Source organism: Oncorhynchus tshawytscha, linkage group LG07, assembly GCF_018296145.1.
Source record: "Oncorhynchus tshawytscha isolate Ot180627B linkage group LG07, Otsh_v2.0, whole genome shotgun sequence".
NCBI lineage: Eukaryota > Metazoa > Chordata > Actinopteri > Salmoniformes > Salmonidae > Oncorhynchus > Oncorhynchus tshawytscha.
In genome coordinates this window covers 580,812-606,681 of record NC_056435.1, presented here as the reverse complement: position 1 = coordinate 606,681, position 25,870 = coordinate 580,812, and the positions used below count along the sequence as shown (strand labels likewise).

Genomic DNA, 25,870 nt, shown 5'->3' with positions numbered 1-25,870 from the left:
TCCGCTGTGCAATCTGGTTTCTGAGCCGGTCACGGGTGCACCTCAGCCACGCTAAAGGTACTAAACGATATCATAACCGCCATCGATAAAAGACAGTACTGTGCAGCCGTCTTCATCGACCTGGCCAAGGCTTTCGACTCTGTCAATCACCATATTCTTGTCGGCAGACTCAGTAGCCTCGGTTTTTCTAATGACTGCCTTGCCTGGTTCTCCAACTACTTTGCAGACAGAGTTCAGTGTGTCAAATCGGAGGGAATGTTGTACGGTCCTCTGGCAGTCTCTATGGTGGTGCCACAGGGTTCAATTCTCGGGCAGACTCTTTTCTCTCTATATATCAATGATGTTGCTCTTGCTGCGGGCGATTCCCTGATCCACCTCTACGCAGTCGACACCATTCTGTATACTTCTGGCCCTTCCTTGGACACTGTGCTATCTAACCTTCAAACGAGCTTCAATGCCATTCAACACTCCTTCCATGGCCTCCAACTGCTCTTAAACGCTAGTAAAACGAAATGCATGCTTTTCAACCGTTCGCTGCCTGCACCCGCACGCCCGACTAGCATCACTACCCTGGATGGTTCCGACCTAGAATATGTGGACATCTATAAGTACCTAGGTGTCTGGCTAGACTGTAAACTCTCCTTCCAGACTCATATCAAACATCTCCAATCCAAAATCAAATCTAGAGTCGGCTTTCTATTCCGAAACAAAGCCTCCTTCATTCACGCTGCCAAACTTACCCTAATAAAACTGACTATCCTACCGATCCTCGACTTCGGCGATGTCATCTACAAAATGGCTTCCAATACTCTACTCAGCAAACTGGATGCAGTTTATCACAGTGCCATCCGCTTTGTTACCAAAGCACCTTATACCACCCACCACTGCGACCTGTATGCTCTAGTCGGCTGGCCCTCGCTACATATTCATCGCCAGACCCACTGGCTCCAGGTCATCTACAAGTCCATGCTAGGTAAAGCTCCGCCTTATCTCAGTTCACTGGTCACGATGGCAACACCATCACCATGGTAGCACGCGCTCCAGCAGGTGTATCTCACTGATCATCGCTAAAGCCAACACCTCATTTGGCCGCCTTTCCTTCCAGTTCTCTGCTGCCTGTGACTGGAACGAATTGCAAAAATTGTTGAAGTTGGAGACTTTTATCTCCCTCACCAACTTTAAACATCTGCTATCTGAGCAGCTAACCGATCACTGCAGCTGTACATAGTCCATCGGTAAATAGCCCACCCAATTTACCTACCTCATCCCCATACTGTTTTTATTTATTTACTTTTCTGCTCTTTTGCACACCAGTATCTCCTGCACTCCTGCACTCTACCTGCACATGACCATCTGATCATTTATCACTCTAGTGTTAATCTGCTAAATTGTAATTATTTGCCTACCTCCTCATGCCTTTTGCACACAATGTATATCGACTCTTTAAAAAAAAAAAAAAAAAAAATTCTACTGTGTTATTGACTTGTTTATTGTTTACTCCATGTGTAACTCTGTGTTGCTGTCTGTTCACATTGCTATGCTTTATCTTGGCCAGGTTGCAGTTGTAAATGAGAACTTGTTCTCAACTAGCCTACCTGGTTAAATAAAGGTGAAATAAAAAAATTAAAAAGTTAAATTCATGTCGTCGTTCATCCACGACTTGGTGAAACATATGATATTACAGTTTTTAATGTCCCGTTGGTAGGATATACGTGCTCGTAGTTTGTCTATTTTGTTATTGATTATCTCTGTCTTTTCCTCCTGCGAATGATTGGGATGAGGGCCTTGTCTGGTGTCTGGAGTAAATCCTTCTCGTCCGACTCGTTGAAGAAGAAGAATTCCGCCAGTACGGGAGTAATCGCTGCCCATAAGACACGGTGGCAGAAACATTATGGCAGAAACATTATGTACAAAATACGTTACAAACAATGCGAAAAAACATACATAATAGCACAATTGGTTACGGGATCGTAAAACGGCAGCCGTCTGCTTCGGCGCCATTATGATGGACCAATATGATATCTCACAGTCTGTCTGACACGATCACATGCGGGTGAATCATTAAAAACATGATCACTGTGGCTGAAGACAAGTTCAAAAACACTTGATGTGACTGTTTCATGTAATGTATCAATTCATTTCCCTTTCTTTCACCAGGTACACGAACCACCTGGCCATGCCAGGAAGGAGAAACAGATGCAGCCTTTGAGTCATAATAGTCTTAACAGAAGATATCTCCATTTACACCAGTCACACAACAACTACCTAACATATTGTTCTGTACTGTATTGATACAGACTATTCAACACTATACAATGTATGGACCAGGATCGTGGCTTCCCTGTAGGATACTGAGAGACGTACTGTACAGTATAGTGTAGGAAAGCATTGTTATGATTATGGCTGCATATTAAATCAGGATAATCTGATTGTTTTGCAAACACATGAGCACTAGATGGACGTCACACAATGTACCACTTCCTCCAGATCACACCGGGTCCAACATAACTACAACGGCACAACAACATCACGGCAACATAGCCCCCCCGTTAGAGGAAATAGCCTTGTTTATATGTAGAACTGGTGAGACTGGTCTTTTATGAAATAGCCAATGGGCTTGTTGTCATTCAATGTTCTATTATTGTAATGAAAGTTCTAACGGATGTATGTGTCTAAACTAATGTCCTATGTGTCATTTAAAGGTCATTTTGCTTCAAGGACTGAGTTAGCTACAGCACATACACACAGTGGATGAAACATTAGAAACACCTTCCTAATATTGAGTTGCCTCAACTTGTTGGGGCACGGACTCTACAAGGTGTTGAAAGCGCTCCACAGGGGTGCTGGCCCATGTTGACTTCAACGCTTCCCATGGTTGTGTCAAGTTGGCTGGATGTCCTTTGGGTGGGGCACCATTCTTGATACACACGGGAAACTGTTGAGACTGAAAAACCCAGCAGCGTTGCAGTTCTTGACACACTCAAACCGGTGCTCCTGGCACCTACTACCATACCCTGTTTCAAGGCACTTCAATCTTTTGTCTAGACCATTCACACTCTGAATGGCACACAGACACAAAGCTTACGAATCCTTCTTTAACCTGCCTCCTCCCCTTCATCTATATTGTTTTAAGTGGAGTTAACAGGTGACATCAATAAGGGATCATAGCTTTCACCTGGATTCACCTGTTCAGTCTATGTCATGGAATGTTTTGTACTCTCAGTGTTTGTCTTTATTACAGGAAGTAATTTATGTATGCATGTTTATGTACATGTACCGTACATGATGCGTGTAGGTGGGCCATGTTCTTTCCTCTGCCCTCTATATGTGGGCGGAAGCGTGTAATTATTATTCGCCAGCGAGAGAGCGAGAGAGAGAGAGAGAGAGAGAGAGAGTGAGAGAGCGAGAGAGAGAGAGAGAGTGAGAGAGCGAGAGAGCGAGAGAGTGAGAGAGCGAGAGAGCGAGAGAGCGAGAGAGAGCGAGAGAGCGAGAGAGAGAGAGAGAGAGAGAGTGAGAGAGCGAGAGAGCGAGACTGAGAGAGGGAGAGAGAGAGAGTGAGAGAGCGAGAGAGAGAGACTGAGAGAGGGAGAGAGAGAAAGAGAGAGGGTCCTCAGATTCCCTCCTGATTTCAGTCGGATAAAAAAATTGCAAACACAAAAGCAGGACGTTTTCTCGCTTAAAGAGATAGTTTTACTAAATGACATATTGGTTTCCGTACCCTGTAAGCAGTCTATGGACAAAGTATGACAGCAATCCATGCTTTGGTTTAGTTTCCCTTTCCACATGCTAATGGTTTAGCATTCGTGGCTCAAATCCCATTCAAGTCATGGGACCGTGATTGTAATTTTTCCGCTGCATCATGTTAAAACGGTAGCATGTGGATGTGCCAGAGAAACTCAACCAACGCATGGATTACTGTCATACCTTGTCCATAGACTGCTTACAGGGAAAGGAAACCAATGTGTCATTTTGTATTTTGAGTGAACTATCCCTCATCCAAAAATGCTAAATGCGTCTCTTTGTGAGGGGAAGGGAATCATCCCGGAGGATGAGGACCGTCTGAGGCAGCAGGGAACAAGATTGATGAGTGAAATTGGTCTTCTATGGAGTCTGCCTTTGTCTCTTTAGGGGATAATAAACTGTAATCAGATAGCCGTAAACTGCAAATAGTTTGCTTGACCTCGAGACCACTATGGATGATGGGTGTGATGCATTGACATGTAACAGCTCTTAATATATCTTGCTACAGTGGTTTTCTCTGGTGTTTTCTTTTCAGGGTTCAGCCATGAGGGCAAGACTGAGTAGAGTAGATCTTTTTGTAATCATTGTATCATTGATTGAATGCACCTGTACTATGGGTTTTCCGTCAAGACTGTCCAAGTTGTTACTGCACATCAACGTTAGCGGTGGAGGTGGCGGTGGCGAGCGATCTCTATTCTGTCACACCCCTCCCTCTAAAGATAAGGAACGTTAAGTTCAAGCTTTAATATTTGAACAGTCTTAGTTAAGAAAAAGTGATGAAGTGGCTCTGTGCAAATTCTACTACTTAGCAATTAAGAACGCCAGCTGAAGTCACAACAGCACAGAGGTATTGAAGCCACAACCCTGACAACAAGGTTCACAACTACTTTCTTAGCAGAACAACATGTAGTAAGAGATTTACCATTATCATGTTTATAAATATAACTACTATGGATAAATGTCAGCATTCTGACCTATTTCTAATGAGATGTCTGCTGCAACATAATCCCATCAACATTTTCTTCCTGAATGTACACCTCAGATATCTGTGTTTAAAAAAAAATCTAAACATATTCTTCATTTCAGCCAAGCAGAAGATCTGTAGCTCATATACAAACAACTATTGTGGCCATCCCCAAAATAGACGACGAACACGACACAACTGCACAATGGCAATGATTATTAAATCCGCTCTCCCACAAAGAATGAACTCTGCCTCGCTGACAGACAAAACAACATGAACATTCATCAATGCCAATAAAAACACAATGCAAGTTATCCCCAGTGGCCCAGCATGGAGCACATGTGACCCGCAAAGGAGTTTCTCTTACCTGTAACAGATAGTTCTGTAGTTCTTCTCACCACGAAGCTGCCAAACTGTAATTCACACGTGTAATTTCCAATGTCATCTTCACGCACCTCCCGGATAGAGAGAGTATCTCTTCTCCTTACAATGCTTTGTCTCCACTGCTTTGGCTTGCATTCCTTCGATTCAAATAGAGAGAAGGCTTATGAATGTAAAACACCACGAAGAAACAGAAAAGCAGTATACAGTTGGACTTAGATTACACTTTTTACAACATACAATGTAGACATGTGGAAAAAATGGACACCTGACGAAATGCATCGAACCATTCCAAACTTCTAACATCTCTTTGATCACAAATGCATTCTCATCTTGTATTTAGTGTTGTTGTATTGAGTTCCTGTTTTTGGCAAGACGAGTGTGATCAATTATACAACATTATATCGCTAAGTTCCCACTAGAGGAAGAATGTATGGGGTTGAAGCAGTTCATTTTGGTGGGAATGAACCCAGAGGAAGAACGAGGCCTTTGGAAAAGGGAACTTGTGCCACACAAACTCATTCACCCACAGCAGGAAAACTGGAATACCGTGGGTTGGTTCCACCTGCGCTCACGGGTCTCCCAGAATTCAATCAGCTCTGCTTCCAGAGACAGAGCAAATAACTAGAATATTCTAGGGCCACAGTCATTATCCATGTTTTAATTTGATTCACTGGGAAACTGAAGAAGCACTGTGGCCATCTAATCCGACATTCATCTAGTTTTGATGAATTGGCCCCTGGCCTCTGTCGGCTACTCTGTCAGTCTGCTGTTACACTGTGGGCAGGCAGCCGGGGCCGGTGAGGGCAGCTCGTCGACTCAGATAGCCAGACGTCTGACTCTGAGGACCCCCTCCAGTCGTTTGGGGGGAGGGGGGAGTCTCATGAAAAACAAATGACATCTCAGGAGGTGCTCTGCAGAGTGGCTGTGAGTTATGGGTGGATAAATCTACCTACTGTCATCAAACAAGCACATAGGCTGCTAGACAATACATACAAGTATGCTTAGACTAAAATACACTGCTCAAAAAAATAAAGGGAACACTTAAACAACACAATGTAACTCCAAGTCAATCACACTTCTGTGAAATCAAATTGTCCACTTAGGAAGCAACACAAATTGACAATAAATTTCACATGCTGTTGTGCAAATGGAATAGACAACAGGTGGTAATTATAGGCAATTAGCAAGACACCCCCAATAAAGGAGTGGTTCTGCAGGTGGTGACTTCAGACCACTTCTCAGTACCTATGCTTCCTGGCTGATGTTTTGGTCGCTTTTGAATGCTGGCGGTGCTTTCACTCTAGTGGTAGCATGAGACGGAGTCTACAACCCACACAAGTGGCTCAGGTAGTGCAGCTCATCCAGGATGGCACATCAATGCGAGCTGTGGCAAGAAGGTTTGCTGTGTCTGTCAACGTAGTGTCCCGAGCATGGAGGCGCTACCAGGAGACAGGCCAGTACATCAGGAGACGTGGAGGAGGCCGTAGGAGGGCAACAACCCAGCAGCAGGACCGCTACCTCCGCCTTTGTGCAAGGAGGAGCAGGAGGAGCACTGCCAGAGCCCTGCAAAATGACCTCCAGCAGGCCACAAATATGCATGTGTCTGCTCAAACAGTCAGAAACAGACTCCATGAGGGTGGTATGAGGGCCCGACGTCCACAGGTGGGGGTTGTGCTTACAGCCCAACACCGTGCAGGACGTTTGGCATTTGCCAGAGAACACCAAGATTGGCAAATTCACCACTGGCGCCCTGTGCTCTTCACAGATGAAAGCAGGTTCACACTGAGCACATGTGACAGATGTGACAGTCTGGAGACGCCGTGGAGAACGTTCTGCTGCCTGCAACATCCTCCAGCATGACCGGTTTGGCGGTGGGTCAGTCATGGTGTGGGGTGGCATTTCTTTGGGGGGCCGCACAGCCCTCCATGTGCTCACCAGAGGTAGCCTGACTGCCATTAGGTACCGAGATGAGATCCTCAGACCCCTTGTGAGACCATATGGTGTGCGGTTGGCCCTGGGTTCCTCCTAATGCAAGACAATGCTAGACCTCATGTGGCTGGAGTGTGTCAGCAGTTCCTGCAAGAGGAAGGCATTGATGCTATGGACTGGCCCGCCCGATCCCCAGACCTGAATCCAATTGAGCACATCTGGGACATCATGTCTCGCTCCATCCACCAACGCCACGTTGCACCACAGACTGTCCAGGAGTTGGCAGATGCTTTAGTCCAGGTCTGGGAGGAGATCCCTCAGGAGACCATCCGCCACCTCATCAGGAGCATGCCCAGGCGTTGTAGGGAGGTCATACAGGCACGTGGAGGCCACACACACTACTGAGCCTCATTTTGACTTGTTTTAAGGACATTACATCAAAGTTGGATCAGCCTGTAGTGTGGTTTTCCACTTTAATTTTGAGTGTGACTCCAAATCCAGACCTCCATGGGTTGATAAATTTGATTTCCAGTGATAATTTTTGTGTGATTTTGTTGTCAGCACATTCAACTATGTAAAGAAATAAGTATTCAGATCTAGGATGTGTTATTTTAGTGTTCCCTTTATTTTTTTGAGCAGTGTAATAATATATATAAAATAAAAAAATGTAATCTCATTTTTTCAATACATTTACATGATCATACAGTTCTGATTATACGCTGATAATATATATGTATCACATTTGATACATGACACATAGCAGTGGTTTCCCAGACACATACTAGGCCTAATCCTGGGCTAAAAAGCAGCCTCAGTGGAGAACCTGCCTAGGCTGAATTTGTATCCTTGAAACTGCCCCTATGGCATTCAATCTGAGATAAGTTACAGACATAATGCTATAGTGGACTCTTACCTTGTACCATACTATCTCTGGCTCCTTCCCCGGCTGTACATAATCCTCAATGTCCGGACAGGTGATATCTTTACTTTTGCTTAACTCTGCCTTCTCGAAGTACCTCATTTTGGAGTTGTAGCAGAGGTCTGTGTCATTCTCCGCCACTGTCAGTGACATGGACACTTTCATACAATATGTGGAATTCCTGCAAAACACAAGTGAACAAATCAATAAGTTTAATCATTTTTGTATAACATTGTTCTCTCACGCCTCTATCACTATATGTTGACAGGTATTGATACAGTATACATTTGATGAAACTGTAATAAACTGTAATAAAGCCCTTTTGTGGGGAAAAACTAATTCTGCTTGGCTGGGCCTGGCTCCCCAGTGGGTGGGCCTGGCTCCCCAGTGGGTGGGCCTGGCTCCCCAGTGGGTGGGCCTGGCTCCCCAGTGGGTGGGCGTATGGCTGTGCCCCTGCCCAGTCATGGGAAATCCATAGATTAGGGCCAAATGAATGTATTTCAATTGACTGATTTCCTTATATATACTGCAACTCAGTAAAAATCGTTTATATTTTGGTCCAGTATACATTTGGAAAGTGAATGCAGGTACTTGAATAACGGATCAAAACATTCTTAACTCATTAGCCCTACTTGTTTGATCTAAACCATTGACACCCAGATACAGTGAGCCATCTGGTTCGGGGGGAGAATATGGGAAAGTTTGACATTCTCCTCTCTCGTCAACGTGAAGAATCATCTCTCCACCTCCACTCAGCCGTGGCTGGTTGTCCGGACCGTTCATACAGAGCTGCATTGTGTTTTCTCACCCATCCAGGAGGAATGTAAATGATGCAGGAGGGATGAACCTGGATATCACAAATTATCGATGGCAACGGCAAAAGAAAAGTGGGGAAAACGGAGGTGGAAGGGAGACGAGGGCTAATGCAGAACGGCAGTTCTGAAAGTCAACAGCAGTGAAGATTGAGTGAGCCTTTTGTTTCGACGCCTTTATGCAGATACGGTGCAAGCTAGCAGAAAATGACTTGCCAGAGTTGATATTATGTAACTGGTCAGACCTGATAGAGAAAAGCCTATCAGCCCAGAGGACTACAACTGTGACTGAAAGCTGTGAGGGTATAATGTAAATACCAGGTCTGGCAACCCAGTCATGTACAACACTATGGCACCATACTGTGTGGTACAATTTCACTGTGCTCAGTCTAATAATCACTCTGTGTTGAATCTGTACAACTGTTCAATAACAATTGGCCCACAGCAGCAGGAACTCCAGTAGCATGCTCACATGAATGAGCAGGGAGTTCGAGTCGATTGCAGTATAACCCTTCCACAGCCATAGTAATACATCAGTCATTACAGCTGGTTGATGTTTTTTATGGCTAGGTAAACAGGTTCATGTTTGGCCTTTGACTCCAGATGAGTGATTCTTAGGCAAGGATCCATGGATTTTTGGAATCAATGGACAGAGGTATTGAGTGTGCAGGGAATTCCATACAATGTCGGAGGGAAAAGCCAGCCTAATGTGATCAATGAGCTCAATCAGTGTGACCTTTGATCCGTCTATGCATCTATAGCTAATAAGATTGTCTCCACTCACGACTATCATCAGTAGCTGTGTAGCCTAGTTCTTCAAGAGGGTGAGCACTGTATCAATTGGCCCATAATATAAAATCCTTCTGGTCTACAGATTTCAACAAATGACAACATTTAGGAAAACCTCATTGGGTAATTTCAGGGGCGCAAGCTGGTAACACAGATTTGAGGCTGAACCAACAACCAATTATAAACAAGTGGAATCCTTCTATAATTGCCACGGCATTAGCGCAGCCTCGCAGATTAGCAAGCAGTAAGCAAAGGCCCGGTCGGTCCATAGTCAGACACACCCTCTACTGGGCACCGCGGTCTGTCCGATTAAGTCTGCCCATTTTATGAAGCGGAGGATGCAAATGCGACATGATGTGGAGATTATCCCAGACAACCTGCACCAGATGGACACCTGAACAAATGAGATCCCCGGTCCGCTCCCCTGTTAAATATTCTGGGCAGTGCTGATAAACTCACCCGGTGGGAGAGACAGAGAGAATAGTGTCAGCCTGGCTGTTGAGTGATCGATGGCCCGGGCCAACACTTTGTCCTACGATGTCTTTCCAACGGTTCACATCCGTCACACTGCCTTTTCAGCAAGAGAGCCAGGAGGATGGAGAACAGTAGTGCTTTGTGTTCAGCAAGAGAGCCAGGAGGATGGAGAACAGTAGTGCTTTGTGTTCTGCAAGAGAGCCGGGAGGATGGAGAACAGTAGTGCTTTGTGTTCAGCAAGAGAGCCAGGAGGATGGAGAACAGTAGTGCTTTGTGTTCAGCAAGAGAGCCAGGAGGATGGAGAACAGTAGTGCTTTGTGTTCAGCAAGAGAGCCAGGAGGATGGAGAACAGTAGTGCTTTGTGTTCAGCAAGAGAGCCAGGAGGATGGAGAACAGTAGTGCTTTGTGTTCAGCAAGAGAGCCAGGAGGATGGAGAACAGTAGTGCTTTGTGTTCAGCAAGAGAGCCAGGAGGATGGAGAACAGTAGTGCTTTGTGTTCAGCAAGAGAGCCAGGAGGATGGAGAACAGTAGTGCTTTGTGTTCAGCAAGAGAGCCAGGAGGATGGAGAACAGTAGTGCTTTGTGTTCAGCAAGAGAGCCAGGAGGATGGAGAACAGTAGTGCTATTCAGCTGGAGAACAGTTGTGTTCAGCAAGAGAGCCAGGAGGATGGAGAACAGTAGTGCTTTGTGTTCAGCAAGAGAGCCAGGAGGATGGAGAACAGTAGTGCTTTGTGTTCAGCAAGAGAGCCAGGAGGATGGAGAACAGTAGTGCTTTGTGTTCAGCAAGAGAGCCAGGAGGATGGAGAACAGTAGTGCTTTGTTTCAGCAAGAGAGCCAGGAGGATGGAGAACAGTAGTGCTTTGTGTTCAGCAAGAGAGCCAGGAGGATGGAGAACAGTAGTACTGTGTGTTCAGCAAGAGAGCCAGGAGGATGGAGAACAGTAGTGCTTTGTGTTCAGCAAGAGAGCCAGGAGGATGGAGAACAGTAGTGCTTTGTGTTCAGCAAGAGAGCCAGGAGGATGGAGAACAGTAGTGCTTTGTGTTCAGCAAGAGAGCCAGGAGGATGGAGAACAGTAGTGCTTTGTGTTCAGCAAGAGAGCCAGGAGGATGGAGAACAGTAGTGCTTTGTGTTCAGCAAGAGAGCCAGGAGGATGGAGAACAGTAGTGCTTTGTGTTCAGTTCAGAACAAGTGCTTTGTTTTCAGCAAGAGCCAGGAGGATGGAGAACAGTAGTGCTTTGTTTTCAGCAAGAGAGCCAGGAGGATGGAGAACAGTAGTGCAATGTGTTCAGCAAGAGAGCCAGGAGGATGGAGAACAGTAGTGCTTTGTGTTCAGCAAGAGAGCCAGGAGGATGGAGAACAGTAGTGCTTTGTGTTCAGCAAGAGAGCCAGGAGGATGGAGAACAGTAGTGCTTTGTTTTCAGCAAGAGAGCCAGGAGGATGGAGAACAGTAGTGCTTTGTGTTCAGCAAGAGAGCCAGGAGGATGGAGAACAGTAGTGCTTTGTGTTCAGCAAGAGAGCCAGGAGGATGGAGAACAGTAGTGCTTTGTGTTCAGCAAGAGAGCCAGGAGGATGGAGAACAGTAGTGCTTTGTGTTCAGCAAGAGAGCCAGGAGGATGGAGAACAGTAGTGCTTTGTGTTCAGCAAGAGAGCCAGGAGGATGGAGAACAGTAGTGCTTTGTGTTCAGCAAGAGAGCCAGGAGGATGGAGAACAGTAGTGCTTTGTGTTCAGCAAGAGAGCCAGGAGGATGGAGAACAGTAGTGCTTTGTGTTCAGCAAGAGAGCCAGGAGGATGGAGAACAGTAGTGCTTTGTGTTCAGCAAGAGAGCCAGGAGGATGGAGAACAGTAGTGCTTTGTGTTCAGCAAGAGAGCCAGGAGGATGGAGAACAGTAGTGCTTTGTGTTCAGCAAGAGAGCCAGGAGGATGGAGAACAGTAGTGCTTTGTGTTCAGCAAGAGAGCCAGGAGGATGGAGAACAGTAGTGCTTTGTGTTCAGCAAGAGAGCCAGGAGGATGGAGAACAGTAGTGCTTTGTGTTCAGCAAGAGAGCCAGGAGGATGGAGAACAGTAGTGCTTTGTGTTCAGCAAGAGAGCCAGGAGGATGGAGAACAGTAGTGCTTTGTGTTCAGCAAGAGAGCCAGGAGGATGGAGAACAGTAGTGCTTTGTGTTCAGCAAGAGAGCCAGGAGGATGGAGAACAGTAGTGCTTTGTGTTCAGCAAGAGAGCCAGGAGGATGGAGAACAGTAGTGCTTTGTGTTCAGCAAGAGAGCCAGGAGGATGGAGAACAGTAGTGCTTTGTGTTCAGCAAGAGAGCCAGGAGGATGGAGAACAGTAGTGCTCCCTTGGAGAACAGTAGTGCTTTGTGTTCAGCAAGAGAGCCAGGAGGATGGAGAACAGTAGTGCTTTGTGTTCAGCAAGAGAGCCAGGAGGATGGAGAACAGTAGTGCTTTGTGTTCAGCAAGAGAGCCAGGAGGATGGAGAACAGTAGTGCTTTGTGTTCAGCAAGAGAGCCAGGAGGATGGAGAACTAGTGCTTTGTGTTCAGCAAGAGAGCCAGGAGGATGGAGAACAGTAGTGCTTTGTGTTCAGCAAGAGAGCCAGGAGGATGGAGAACAGTAGTGCTTTGTTTTCAGCAAGAGAGCCAGGAGGATGGAGAACAGTAGTGCTTTGTGTTCAGCAAGAGAGCCAGGAGGATGGAGAACAGTAGTGCTTTGTGTTCAGCAAGAGAGCCAGGAGGATGGAGAACAGTAGTGCTTTGTGTTCAGCAAGAGAGCCAGGAGGATGGAGAACAGTAGTGCTTTGTGTTCAGCAAGAGAGCCAGGAGGATGGAGAACAGTAGCGCTTTGTGTTCAGCAAGAGAGCCAGGAGGATGGAGAACAGTAGCGCTTTGTGTTCAGCAAGAGAGCCAGGAGGATGGAGAACAGTAGTGCTTTGTGTTCAGCAAGAGAGCCAGGAGGATGGAGAACAGTAGTGCTTTGTGTTCAGCAAGAGAGCCAGGAGGATGGAGAACAGTAGTGCTTTGTGTTCAGCAAGAGAGCCAGGAGGATGGAGAACAGTAGTGCTTTGTGTTCAGCAAGAGAGCCAGGAGGATGGAGAACAGTAGTGCTTTGTGTTCAGCAAGAGAGCCAGGAGGATGGAGAACAGTAGTGCTTTGTGTTCAGCAAGAGAGCCAGGAGGATGGAGAACAGTAGTGCTTTGTGTTCAGTCAGTAGCACTATCTATACTGTATATTCATGAACAATGTGGCCAGGACAAACACACCGCTTTCAGTCCACTGTACATCAATTACTGTATACTCAGAACTAAATGTCTACTAGACAGGAAGTATAGGCTTCTGTATACTGCAGTGGTTCCCATCTCCGGTCCTCCCGTAGCCCCAACAGCCCTCGTTGTTGTTGTAGACCAGGACAAAAACACCTGGTTCAACTTGTCAAGGGCTTGATGATTAGTTGACAAGTAGAAACAGGTGTGCTTGTCGAAGGCCACAACAAAAACATGTACTGTACTGTACTGGGTCCTTGAGGACCGGAGTTGGGAAACACTGGCATAGTGCATACTAAAGTATTCAGCTGAGTATACTTTTGGATATATTGGTTATACCAAGTTAATACCACAATATTAATGACAGCATGTCAATGGGAGCTGACGAGAGGCTGCTGTTCAATGTCAAGTCAATTACAGACAGATATCATGCAGTTCATATTTGAGTGGAGAACACCTTGGCTGACAGTTTGCACACAGAGAGCTGGAGGGCAAATGGAGGATTTGTTTCCATAATAGAAATGGTTGTTGCAATATGCGACAGGGAAGGAGGTCATGGCCAGAAGGGATACATTATTTGTGATACATTTTTTGTGATATTGACGGCAAAAGTAGTTTTTTGGGCATTTTAGCTAACCCTTTATCTAAACTTAACCTAATTCTCCTAACCTGCTATGTAAATTCCCTTAACCTGCTGCTTAAGTTATCCTAACCTACTATAAAAAGTCAAATCTGACAAAAGCTGTATCCCATCTAGTAAAATCCCGGGTAGGAGTAATGGATGGTAGGTCAACGATGAACTGACTACCTCACCTTATTAAAATAATGACCAACACAATGTTGCCTGTATTGTTGTATCAGTATATAGTACAGCCACTTTTTACAAACATGTAAAAAAATACCTATTTGGGGTGCAATGTAAAACAGTACCATTGGGGATAAACTATTCCCCGCTCTTGCTTGCTCTCATGTCAAAATGAATTCATAATTTTTAGGACAAGGTCATTATTTCAGGAGCTTGATAAATTATTAATCACACATTATTGTAATTGAAATTAGATACCAAGGGCCCAACTTGGCAAAATCAACTTGGCAAAATCATTACATCCATTCTTAATTATTCTCTCCTAACCTCATTTATGACATCATCTCCCTTGTTTTGGTTGAAGAGAAATATGGAACATAATTCCCTCTACTCCCTCTAACTCAGTATCTGTTCCCTGCGATATTAAAGCTCCAAGCTGTAGAACTAATGTGAAACCATTCTCCTCAGATCGCAAGGTACCTGTGGGATTAATTCATTACTGAATTCTTAATTAAAAGATCTGCAAGTTCTACTTTAATAGAGCAGGAAATTGAACACTTGTTGATTCTCATTAGAGGTATACCTTAAAGTAATAATAATGTAGAAACATTGTCACAAATGTTTACAATAAATCCCCGTCACTCAATAAAAAGATAACTTGGACAATTGTCAAACTCCTTTCAACCCTTAACACACCCGCTTGTATTCGACTGGACTATACATCAAAATCTCACAAACTGGTGAAACCAGTACCATGGACAGCGGGCCATGACCTTTAGCTGGACCTTGCTGGTACATCAGGCTCCACCATGAGGCACGCTAGCCCAACTCAGTCCAGAGCTCGGCAAACAACCAGCCAGCTAGCAGCTGCCAAATCAGCACTGATGACAACCTGCACCCAGTGGCCAGACAGACCAGGGCTACAGATGACCCATAATCAGTCTTTTATGGTCAGTGCATTATTTATGACCCAAGCGAAGGTCAGGTTGGCATGGCGTGCTGTGGTGGGAGGCAGTGAGGAGTGGTGGGAGGACTGAGGCTCTACCTGTGGCCTGCTCCATAACTCATCTGTCAGCACATGAGGCCAGGTGATTAACTGCCCACTCCCCAAACCTCACTTTGGGCCAACAGGCCTCCACTTAGCCTCTGTCTCTGGAGAGAAGGCCCAAAATGTTGAGCTTCTCAGCCGCTTGCGGATTTCACGTCTCCATAAATGACTATGGAGAGAGACACATGTTGATCTTCTATGCCAGGGATCATCAACTAGATTCAGCCGTGGGACGACCTCTTCTTGAGTGGATGGTCAGGGGGCCAGAACATAATTACAAATCATTTGTAGACTGCAAATAGACCGCAAGAAGCACAAACAGATATAATACTTGACTAAAACATAATCATTCCAAACCTTGCTTACATTTGAATATGAAAACATATCTCTCTGTAATGCGTTGGAATAAATGTCCAAAATTACAATCACTTGGAGCAGATTTGCTGGTGTTTTTGCAGTCATTAAATGTCTCTCCCCAAACACACACACACACACACACACACACACACACACACACACACACACACACACACACACACACACACACACACACACACACACACACACACACACACACACACACACACACACACACACACACACACACACACACACACACACACACACACACACACATTATGTGACTGGTTATACAGCACAGTTTTTTTCTCTCTATGCAGGATCTGTTATCCATGTAGGGGAGAGAGGATAAGGGGGAACTCTGCTGCATCATAAGCATTTTGTGACTGGTTATACAGCACCTGAATGAACTACTTTAGTCACCACACCTTCATTATGTGGCTGGTTATACAGCACCTGAATGAACTACTTTAGTCACCACACCTTCATTATGTGACTGGTTATACAGCACCTGAATGAACTACTTTAGTCACCACACATTCATTATGTGACTGGTTATACAGCACCTGAATGAACTACTTTAGTCACCACACCTTCATTATGTGACTGGTTATACAGCACCTCAATTAACTACTTTAGTCACCACACATTCATTATGTGACTGGTTGTACAGCACCTCAATGAACTACTTTAGTCACCACACCTTCATTATGTGACTGGTTATACAGCACCTCAATGATCTACTTTAGTCACCACACCTTCATTATGTGACTGGTTATACAGCACCTCAATGATCTACTTTAGTCACCACGCCTTCATTATGTGACTGGTTATACAGCACCTCAATGAACTACTTTAGTCACCACACCTTCATTATGTGACTGGTTATACAGCACCTGAATTAACTACTTTAGTCACCACACCTTCAGTATGTGACTGGTTATACAGCACCTGAATTAACTACTTTAGTCACAACACCTTCAGTATGTGACTGGTTATACAGCACCTGAATGATCTACTTTAGTCACCACACCTTCAGTATGTGACTGGTTATACAGCACCTCAATGATCTACTTTAGTCACCACACCTTCATTATGTGACTGGTTATACAGCACCTCAATGATCTACTTTAGTCACCACACTTTCAGTATGTGACTGGTTATACAGCACCTCAATGATCTACTTTAGTCACCACACATTCATTATGTGACTGGTTGTACAGCACCTCAATGAACTACTTTAGTCACCACACCTTCATTATGTGACTGGTTATACAGCACCTCAATGATCTACTTTAGTCACCACACCTTCATTATGTGACTGGTTATACAGCACCTCAATGATCTACTTTAGTCACCACGCCTTCATTATGTGACTGGTTATACAGCACCTCAATGATCTACTTTAGTCACCACGCCTTCATTATGTGACTGGTTATACAGCACCTCAATGATCTACTTTAGTCACCACGCCTTCATTATGTGACTGGTTATACAGCACCTCAATGAACTACTTTAGTCACCACACCTTCAGTATGTGACTGGTTATACAGCACCTCAATGATCTACTTTAGTCACCACACCTTCATTATGTGACTGGTTATACAGCACCTCAATGATCTACTTTAGTCACCACACCTTCATTATGTGACTGGTTATACAGCACCTCAATGAACTACTTTAGTCACCACACCTTCATTATGTGACTGGTTATACAGCACCTCAATGATCTACTTTAGTCACCACACCTTCATTTTCTTTATCTGCACATCTTATGTAAAGTTCTCGTTTTTCATTCCAGGTGTGATGGAGAACTCCAATCTCATCCATCTGACTGAGAGCTTTTGGCAGTGCCGTGTCTGTCCTATCTCTAGCTGTGCTGTTACCTTTAACATGCAGTGGTCTGTCTTGCTCTATTACACAGTCTCTAATCCCTCAGTGAATGGTGCCTTGAGGGAAATCATTTCACCCAACCCTGTATTTTCAACTAGATTCCATAACTTTATGAAACAATTTGTCTCTTTCATTTAACCGTGTCTTTATTAATTTGTCCTCCCAAAGCACACGGGCAAAATGTATGGCCACTCAGAAATACCATGCATACTAAAACCTATACACTGAGTAGGCCTATATCCGTTTGGTACAGACATATTTCAATGAGAGAGTAAAATGGTCAAAGTTCCAAGTTCCAAACCACTTTGATTCTTTCTCTTTTTTCCAAACGTCTGAATGACCTGTTCATGTTATGCTTCTCCTCCCTTGAGTGACAGCTGTAGTATAGGGGTTGTCTCGCTCAGAGTTGTAGCGTTTGTGAATAGGGGGCTGCGATGGAGGGATGGGAAGAGGGTGAGGATGGGGGAGGGAGGCAGTGTCAATTGGATTCTGCTGAGGAAGAAAGTGCATTCTGACATTTTGTCTGGAAGATAAAAACCCCATCTGATATGACGAGAGAAGGTCAGTGTCTCTACTATCAGATACCGCTGGTCCAAGTCTAGTTTGATGCCTGTCTCTCAGCCTGCCTACTTGGCTTGGGAGGCATAGTGCAGATAATAATAATAATAATAATAGATTTATTTTATATGGCCGCTTTCATTTCAAACAGAATCTAAAAGTCGCAACAACAACAAAAAAAGGATATCAGAGAGCAGATTCCCTTCAAACTCAACTCTGGACCAAGAAGCCTGTTCCACTGCAGTTTTTCATTCTTCCTCTCTAATCAGGGATTGATTTAGACATGGGACAACAGGTGAGGCAAATGAATTATCAGGTAGAACAGAAAACCAGCAGGCTCCGGACCTCGTAGGGTAAGAGTTGAACACTTCTACTGTAGCCTACTGGTGATTCCAGAGTCATTTTGTAATATTACAATATACTAATAATATCTACCATACACTCATGTCAAATGTTCACAGCAGTGGAGGCTGGTGGGAGGAATGGAATAAATGGAACAGAGTCATATGTTTCATGTGTTTGGGCTCCCGAGTGTTAGAGGCGTCACTACAGACACCCTGGTTTGAATCCAGGCTGTATCACAACCGGTCGTTATTGGGAGTCCCATAGGGCGGCGCACAATTGGCCCAGTGAGGTACAGGGGCAAATTTCCATTTGAGAAATTAGTAACATGACCTTTCAAAAGAATTGTCCTGGGTAGCCGTGCGAGGACACACGATTGTGACAGGTGAGGATGCGGCATCACCCAGTAGCCGACCGGTAACTCCACCCATCTCCTCAGCCAATCCCAGCCTCAGATTTCCTCCCGCATGCAGCCTCTGGGATTCAGGCTTCAGGCTTAATCAAATGGAACTGAGGCAAGAGCACAGGACAAATCTCCAATCAGCGAAAGCGTGAAGAGTGTCTAACAGATTGATGCAGACCTTAACACATGCATCCACTGGATTAAATCCTATTCCAATCACATCGAGTGTGCATCCCAAATGGTACCCTGTTACCTATATGGGGTACTACTTTTGACCAGGGCCCGTGCACTATATAGGGGATAGAGTGTTATTTGGGAAGCACCCTGAGAGAGGCCTTGGGAAACCTCACAAAAAGCACACAAGTGGCTGGCTGAAGTATTAGGACGTATATTTGTGTAATAGCTCACCGTCAATGCATCGTTACTGTCGAGTGGCAGATATTAAACAGAGGGCAAAACCTCAACATTACACAGTAATCGTTCTGTAAAATGGTCACACAATATATGCGGTGCCACAATTGAAAGGATCACTTTGTGGTACCATGAATGTCTTTCAGACACAGTGGAATTTCGTTTTTACTTCCTAGACAAAACCTTTACACCTTTGTCATTCCAAAAAACTATAGTTCACTGCTTCCTCAAGATAAAATAAATGACTCTAATTTGCCTAACAATGTACTTCATCATCCTTTTTAATGGACCATGTATTCTCTGATGAGTTTAAATAGTAGGAAGATTCCATAATTCATAGCGAATTAATTAATAAAACATTTCTCACATCACACTCAAGGCCATAACATGAGGTGTCCCCTGTCTAGTAGGAGCAAGGTAATACATTGAAATTGGGAATGTGTGTGCATGTGCGTGTGTGTGTATGCATGTGCGTGTGAGTGTGTACATGTGTGTGTGTGTACGTATGTTTTCCTCACCAAAGGGCAGAGAGAGAAGGCTACCATTTGTTACTAGAAAGCATTTACCACCAAGAGGTAATTCTGTCTCCACACACTCACTCACCTCCCAGCCTCACACAGACAACAGCCAGGTGCCTGCCAGGTAGCCATAACACAAACACAGTCTAGAATACATCATACACTCCACCTCACCTCCCCCTCCAGTCCCCCCTCCCTCCTTAGTCTCTGGCTCTGATTGGCTGTGACGGCGGGGCTGGATCAATGGGACAGGGCTTGACTGGTGGCAGAGTGACAGAGTGTCTCTGGACGTCCCATTTGACTGAGAGATCACCAGCTGGGCCCTGCAGCGGAATACTAATCCAGTCTCTCCTTCCTCTGGTGACAGCCAAGGCATAGTAGGACAGGACATGCCTCGACACCATTAATAACACGAAGCCCCTAATGCATGTGAACAGCCAACTGCTTACTGAGGATTCCCCCTGAAATATTCCCTCATGTGGCTCTGTGACATTTCTCTGTTTGCTCGCATTAGCATACCAAATCAAATCAAATCAAATTGTATTAGTCACATGTGCCGAATACAACAGGACCTTACAGTTTAAATGCTAACTTACCAACAGTGCAGTTTTAAAAAATACAGATAAGAATAAGAGATAAAAGTAACAAGTAATTAAAGAGCAGCAGTAAAAAATAACAATATATAAAGGGGGGTGCCGGTACAGAGTCAATGTGCGGGGGTCACAGGTTAGTTGAGGTAGTATGTACATGTAGGTAATTAAAGTGACTATGCATAGATGACAATAGAGAGTGGCAGTGGAGTGGAGAGGGGAGGGGGAGGGGGCAATGCAAATAGTCTGGGTAGCCATTTGACTAGATGTTCAGGAGTCTTATGGCTTGGGGGTAGAAGCTGTTTAGAAGCCTCTTGGACCTAGACTTGGTACTCCAGTACCGCTTGCCGTACGGTAGCAGAGGGAACAGTCTATGACTAGGGTGGCTGGAGTCTTTGACAATTTTTAGGGCCTTCCTCTGACACCGCCTGGTATAGAGGTGCTGGATGGCAGGAAGCTTGGCCCCAGTGATGTACTGGGCCGTTCTCACTATCCTCTGTAGTGCCTTGCGGTCGGAGGCCGAGTAGTTGCCATACCAGACAGTGATGCAACCTGTCAGGATGCTCTCGATGGTGCAGCTGTAGAACCTTTGAGGATCTGAGGACCATGCCAAATATTTTCATTCTCCTGAGGGGGAATAGGCTTTGTCGTGCCTGCTTCACGACTGTCATGGTGTGCTCGGACCATGTTAGTTTGTTGGTGATGTGGACACCAAGGAACTTGAGGCTCTCAACCTGCTCCACTGCAGCCCTCTCAATGAGAATGGGGGATGTGCTCGATCCTCTTTTTCCTGTAGTTCACAATCATCTCCTTAGTCTTGATCACGTTGAGGGAGAGGTTGTTGTGCTGGCAACACACGACCAGGTCTCTGACCACCTCCCTATAGGATGTCTCGTTGTTGTCGGTGATCAGGTTGTGTCATCATACTGTTGTGTCATCGACAAATTTAATGATGGTGTCGGAGTCATGCTTGGCCGTGCAGTCATGAGTGAACAGGGAGTACAGAAGGGGGAGTACAGAAGGGGAATGAGCACGCACCCATGAGGGGCCCCCATGTTAAGGATCAGCGTGGCGGTAGTGTTGTTACCTACCCTTACCAACTGGGGGCGGCCCGTCAGGAAGTCCAGGATCCAGTTGCAGAGGGAGGTGTTAGTCCCAGGGTCCTTAGCTTAGTGATGAGCTTTGAGGGCACAATGGTGTTGAATGATGAGCTGTAGTCAATGAATAGCTTTCTCACATAGGTGTTCCTTTTGTCCAGGTGGAAAAGGGCAGTGTGGAGTGCAATAGAGACTGCATCATCTGTGGATCTGTTGGGGTGTTATGCAAATTGGAGTGGGTCTAGGGTTTCTGGGATGATGGTTTTGATGTGAGCCATGACCAGCTTTTCAAAGCACTTCACGGCTACAGACTTGAGTGCTACAGGTCAGTAGTCATTTAGGCAGGTTACCTTAGTGTTCATGGGCACAGCCATTATGGAGGTCTGCTTAAAACATGTTGGTATTAGAGACTCGGACAGGGAGAGGTTGAAAATGTCAGTGAAGACTGTAACGGCTTTCTTCCGTTGAAGGAGAGTCGGACCAAAATGCAGCGTGGTTAGTTCGATACATGTTTAATGAATGAATAGACACAACAAAATACAAAAACAAGAAACGGAACGTGAAAACCTATACAGCCTATCTGGTGAAATACAAAACACTGAGACAGGAACAATCACCCACAAAACACACAGTGAAACCCAGGCTACCTAAATATGGTTCCCAATCAGAGACAACGAGAATCACATGACTCTGATTGAGAACCGCCTCAGGCAGCCATAGACTATGCGAGACACCCCTACTCAGCCACAAACCCAATACCCCTATACATAAACACAACACAAAATAAACCCATGTCACACCCTGGCCTGACCAATTAAATAAGAAAAACACAAAATACTAAGACCAGGGCGTGACAGAACCCCCCAGGACCCCCAAGTTGCGGACTCCCGGCCGCACACTAAAACCCATAGGGGAGGGTCCGGGTGGGCGTCTGTCCACGGTGGTGGCTCCGGCTCGGGACGTGGACCCCACTCCAACCAAGTCTTAGTCCCCCTGTAACGCGTCCTTTGATTGGCGACCCTCGCCGCCGACCTAGGCCTAATAACCCTCACCAAAGACCCCACTGGACTGAGGGGCAGCTCGGGACTGAGGTGGAAGCTCGGGACTGAGGGGAAGCTCGGGACTGAGGGGAAGCTCGGGACTGAGGGGTAGCTCGGGACTGAGGGGCTAGCTCGGGACTGAGGGGTAGCTCGGGACTGAGGGGAAGCTCAGCTCATTGGGGGACTCAGCACTGGGGGAAGCTCAGCACAGAGGGAAGCTTGGGGGCTCAGTAAGCTTAGCACTGAGAGGATGCCTAGTACCGAGAGGAAGCCCAGTACCGAGAGGAAGCCCAGTACTGAGAGGAAACTCAGGCAGGTAGTAGGCTCTGGCAGATCCTGGCTAGCTGGTGGTTCTGGCAGATCCTGGCTGACTGGCGGATCCTGGCTAGCTGGTGGTTCTGGCAGATCCTGGCTGACTGGCGGATCCTGGCTGACTGGCGGATCTGGAAGATCATGGCTGACTGGCGGATCCTGGCTGACTGGCGGATCTGGAAGATCCTGGCTGACTGGTGGATCCTGGCTGACTGGCGGATCTGGCTGCTCCATGCAGACTGGCAGCTCTGGCTGCTCCATGCAGACTGGCAGCTCTGGCTGCTCCATGCAGACTGGCAGCTCTGGCTGCTCCATGCAGACTGGCAGCTCTGGTTGCTCCATGCAGACTGGCAGCTCTGGCTGCTCCATGCAGACCGACAGCTCAGGCTGCTCCATGCAGGCTGGCAGCTCAGGCTGCTCCATGTAGACTGGCAGCTCTGGCTGCGCTGAACAGGCAGGAGACTCCAGCAGCGCTGTAGAGGAGGAAGGCTCTGGCAGCGCTGAACATGCGGGAGACTCCGGCAGCGCAGGAGAGGAGGAAGGCTCTGGCTGCGCTAAACAGGCGGGAGACTCCAGCAGCGCTGTAGAGGAGGAAGGCTCTGGCTGCGCTAAACAGGCGGGAGGCTCCGGCAGCGCTAAACAGGTGGGAGACTCCGACAGCACTGGAGAGGAGAACGGCTCTGGCTGCGCTGAACAGGCGAGGCGCACTGAAGGCCTAGTGCGTGGTGCTGGAACTGGTGGTACTGGACCGAGGGCACGCACAGGAAGCCTGGTGCGGGGAGCTGCCACCGGAGGACTGGTGTGTGAAGGTGGTACAGGATGGACCGGACCGTGAAGGTGTACTAGAGAGCCTGAGAGCAGGGCTGGCACAGGACGTGCAAGGCTAGGTAGGTACACAGGAGGCCTAGTGCGTGAGGCTGGCACAATTTTCACCAGCCGACTAACACGCACCTCAGGACGAGTATGGAGCGCTGACCCAGGTGCCATCAAATCCCCGACTCGCTCCGTCGGACGAATATCGTACCTAAAGCACCAAACTAGCAACTCCCTCATTACTCTCTCCTCCAATTTCCCCATTAACTCCTTCACAGTCTCTGCTTCGCTCACCTCTAACACCGGCTCTGGTTCTGGTCTCCTCCTTGGCTCCTCACTATAAACAGGGAGAGTTGGCTCAGGTCTGACTCCTGACTCTGCCACTCTCTCCCTGAGCCCCCCCAATACATTTTTGGGGCTGACTCTCGGTCTTCCGTCCGCGCCGCCATGCTTGCTTCGCCAACTCCATTCTCCGATAACCTGCTTCGCACTGCTCCAGCGAATCCCAGGCGGGCTCCGGCACTTTCTCTGGGTCGACAGCCCACCTGTCTATTTCCTCCCAAGTAGTGTAGTCCCGATATTGTTGCTCCTGCTGCCGCTGTTGCTTCTCCTCATACCAGCGCCTCTCAGCTCTCGCCGCCTCCAGTTCTTCTTTGGGGCGGCGATATTCTCCAGGCTGATCCCAGGGTCCTTCTCCGAACAATTCATCCTCCCATGTCCATTCCTCTCTTTGTTGCTTCTGCTGTCGCTGCCTGTCACCACGCTGCTTGGTCCAGTTGTGGTGGGTGATTCTGTAACGGCTTTCTTCCGTTGAAGGAGAGTCGGACCAAAATGCAGCGGGGTTAGTTCGATACATGTTTAATGAATGAATAGACACAACAAAATACAAAAACAAGAAACGGAACGTGAAAACCTATACAGCCTATCTGGTGAAATACAAAACACTGAGACAGGAACAATCACCCACGAAACACACAGTGAAACCCAGGCTACCTAAATATGGTTCCCAATCAGAGACAACGAGAATCACATGACTCTGATTGAGAACCGCCTCAGGCAGCCATAGACTATGCTAGACACCCCTACTCAGCCACAATCCCAATACCCCTATACATAAACACAACACAAAATAAACCCATGTCACACCCTGGCCTGACCAATTAAATAAGAAAAACACAAAATACTAAGACCAGGGCGTGACAAAGACACTTGCTAGTTGGTCAGCGTATGCTCGCAGTACATGTCCTGGTAATCCATCTGGCCCTGCGGCCTTGTGAATGTTGACCTGTATAAAGGTCTTACTCACATTGGCTTCGGAAAGCGTGATCACACAGCATCGGTATAGCTGGTGCTCTCATGCATGTTTCAGTGTTATTTGCCTCGAAGCGAGCATAGAAGTAGTTTAGCTCATCCGGTAGGCTCATGTCACTGGGCAGCTATCGGCTGTGCTTCCATTTGTAGTCTGTATTGGTTTACCACATCCGACAAGCGTCAGAGCAGGTGTAGTACGATTCAATCTTAGTCCTGTATTGACGCTTTGCCTGTTTGATGGTTCGTAGGAGGGCATAGCGGGATTTCTTTTAAGCTTCCGGGTTAGAGTCCCACTCCTTGAAAGTGGCAGCTCTAGCCTTTATCTCAGTGCGTATGCTGCCTGTAATTCATGGCTTCTGGTTGGGGTATGTACATATGGTCACTGTTTGGATGAGGGCATAGATTGCACTTATTGATGAAGCCAATGATAGATGTGACGTACTACTCAATGCCATTGGAGTAATCCCGAAACATGTCTCCTGATCCTCCCTGGTTAACGTGTCTCCTGGTCCTCCCTGGTTAACGTGTCTCCTGGTGCTCCCTGGTTAACGTGTCTCCTGGTGCTCCCTGGTTAACGTGTCTCCTGGTCCTCCCTGGTTAACGTGTCTCCTGGTCCTCCCTGGTTAACGTGTCTCCTGGTCCTCCCTGGTTAACGTGTCTCCTGGTCCCCCTGGTTAACGTGTCTCCTGGTCCTCCCTGGTTAACGTGTCTCCTGGTCCTCCCTGGTTAACGTGTCTCCTGGTGCTCCCTGGTTAACGTGTCTCCTGGTCCTCCCTGGTTAACGTTTCTCCTGGTCCCCCCTGGTTAATGTGTCTCCTGGTCCACCCTGGTTAACGTGTGCTGTCTGCCTGGCTGCATGGTCTTTTTTCCCTATCATATGGCTGAATTAGAGCTGATTTCACACACAGATTGAAGACATTACGTCCCTGTCAGCGGTAGGCTCTGAGCACAGCAGAGCAGAGTTTGTGGGGACACTGAGGGGGGAGAGAGATAAGGGTTGAAAGGTTGTGGGGACACTGAGGGGGTGGGAAATAAGGGTTGAAAGGTTTTGGGGTCATTGGGTCGCTACATGTGTGTTCTGAAGGACAACATGCATATATCT

At 46.6% G+C, this 25,870-nt stretch overlaps 1 protein-coding gene across 2 annotated transcripts in view; it reads right to left on the bottom strand.

Annotated features, from left to right (window-relative positions):
* LOC112267659 (interleukin-1 receptor accessory protein-like 1) overlaps positions 1-25,870 on the bottom strand; it is an 810,683-nt gene that overhangs the window by 611,040 nt on the left and 173,773 nt on the right. For both annotated transcript variants that reach the window (XM_042323751.1, XM_042323754.1), the window contains exons 4-5: positions 7,932-8,118; positions 5,073-5,226 (exon numbers count right to left, since the gene is read on the bottom strand). In XM_042323751.1, coding sequence (XP_042179685.1) covers positions 5,073-5,226; positions 7,932-8,118 — 341 coding nt within the window. The remainder of the gene's footprint in view (positions 1-5,072; positions 5,227-7,931; positions 8,119-25,870) is intronic.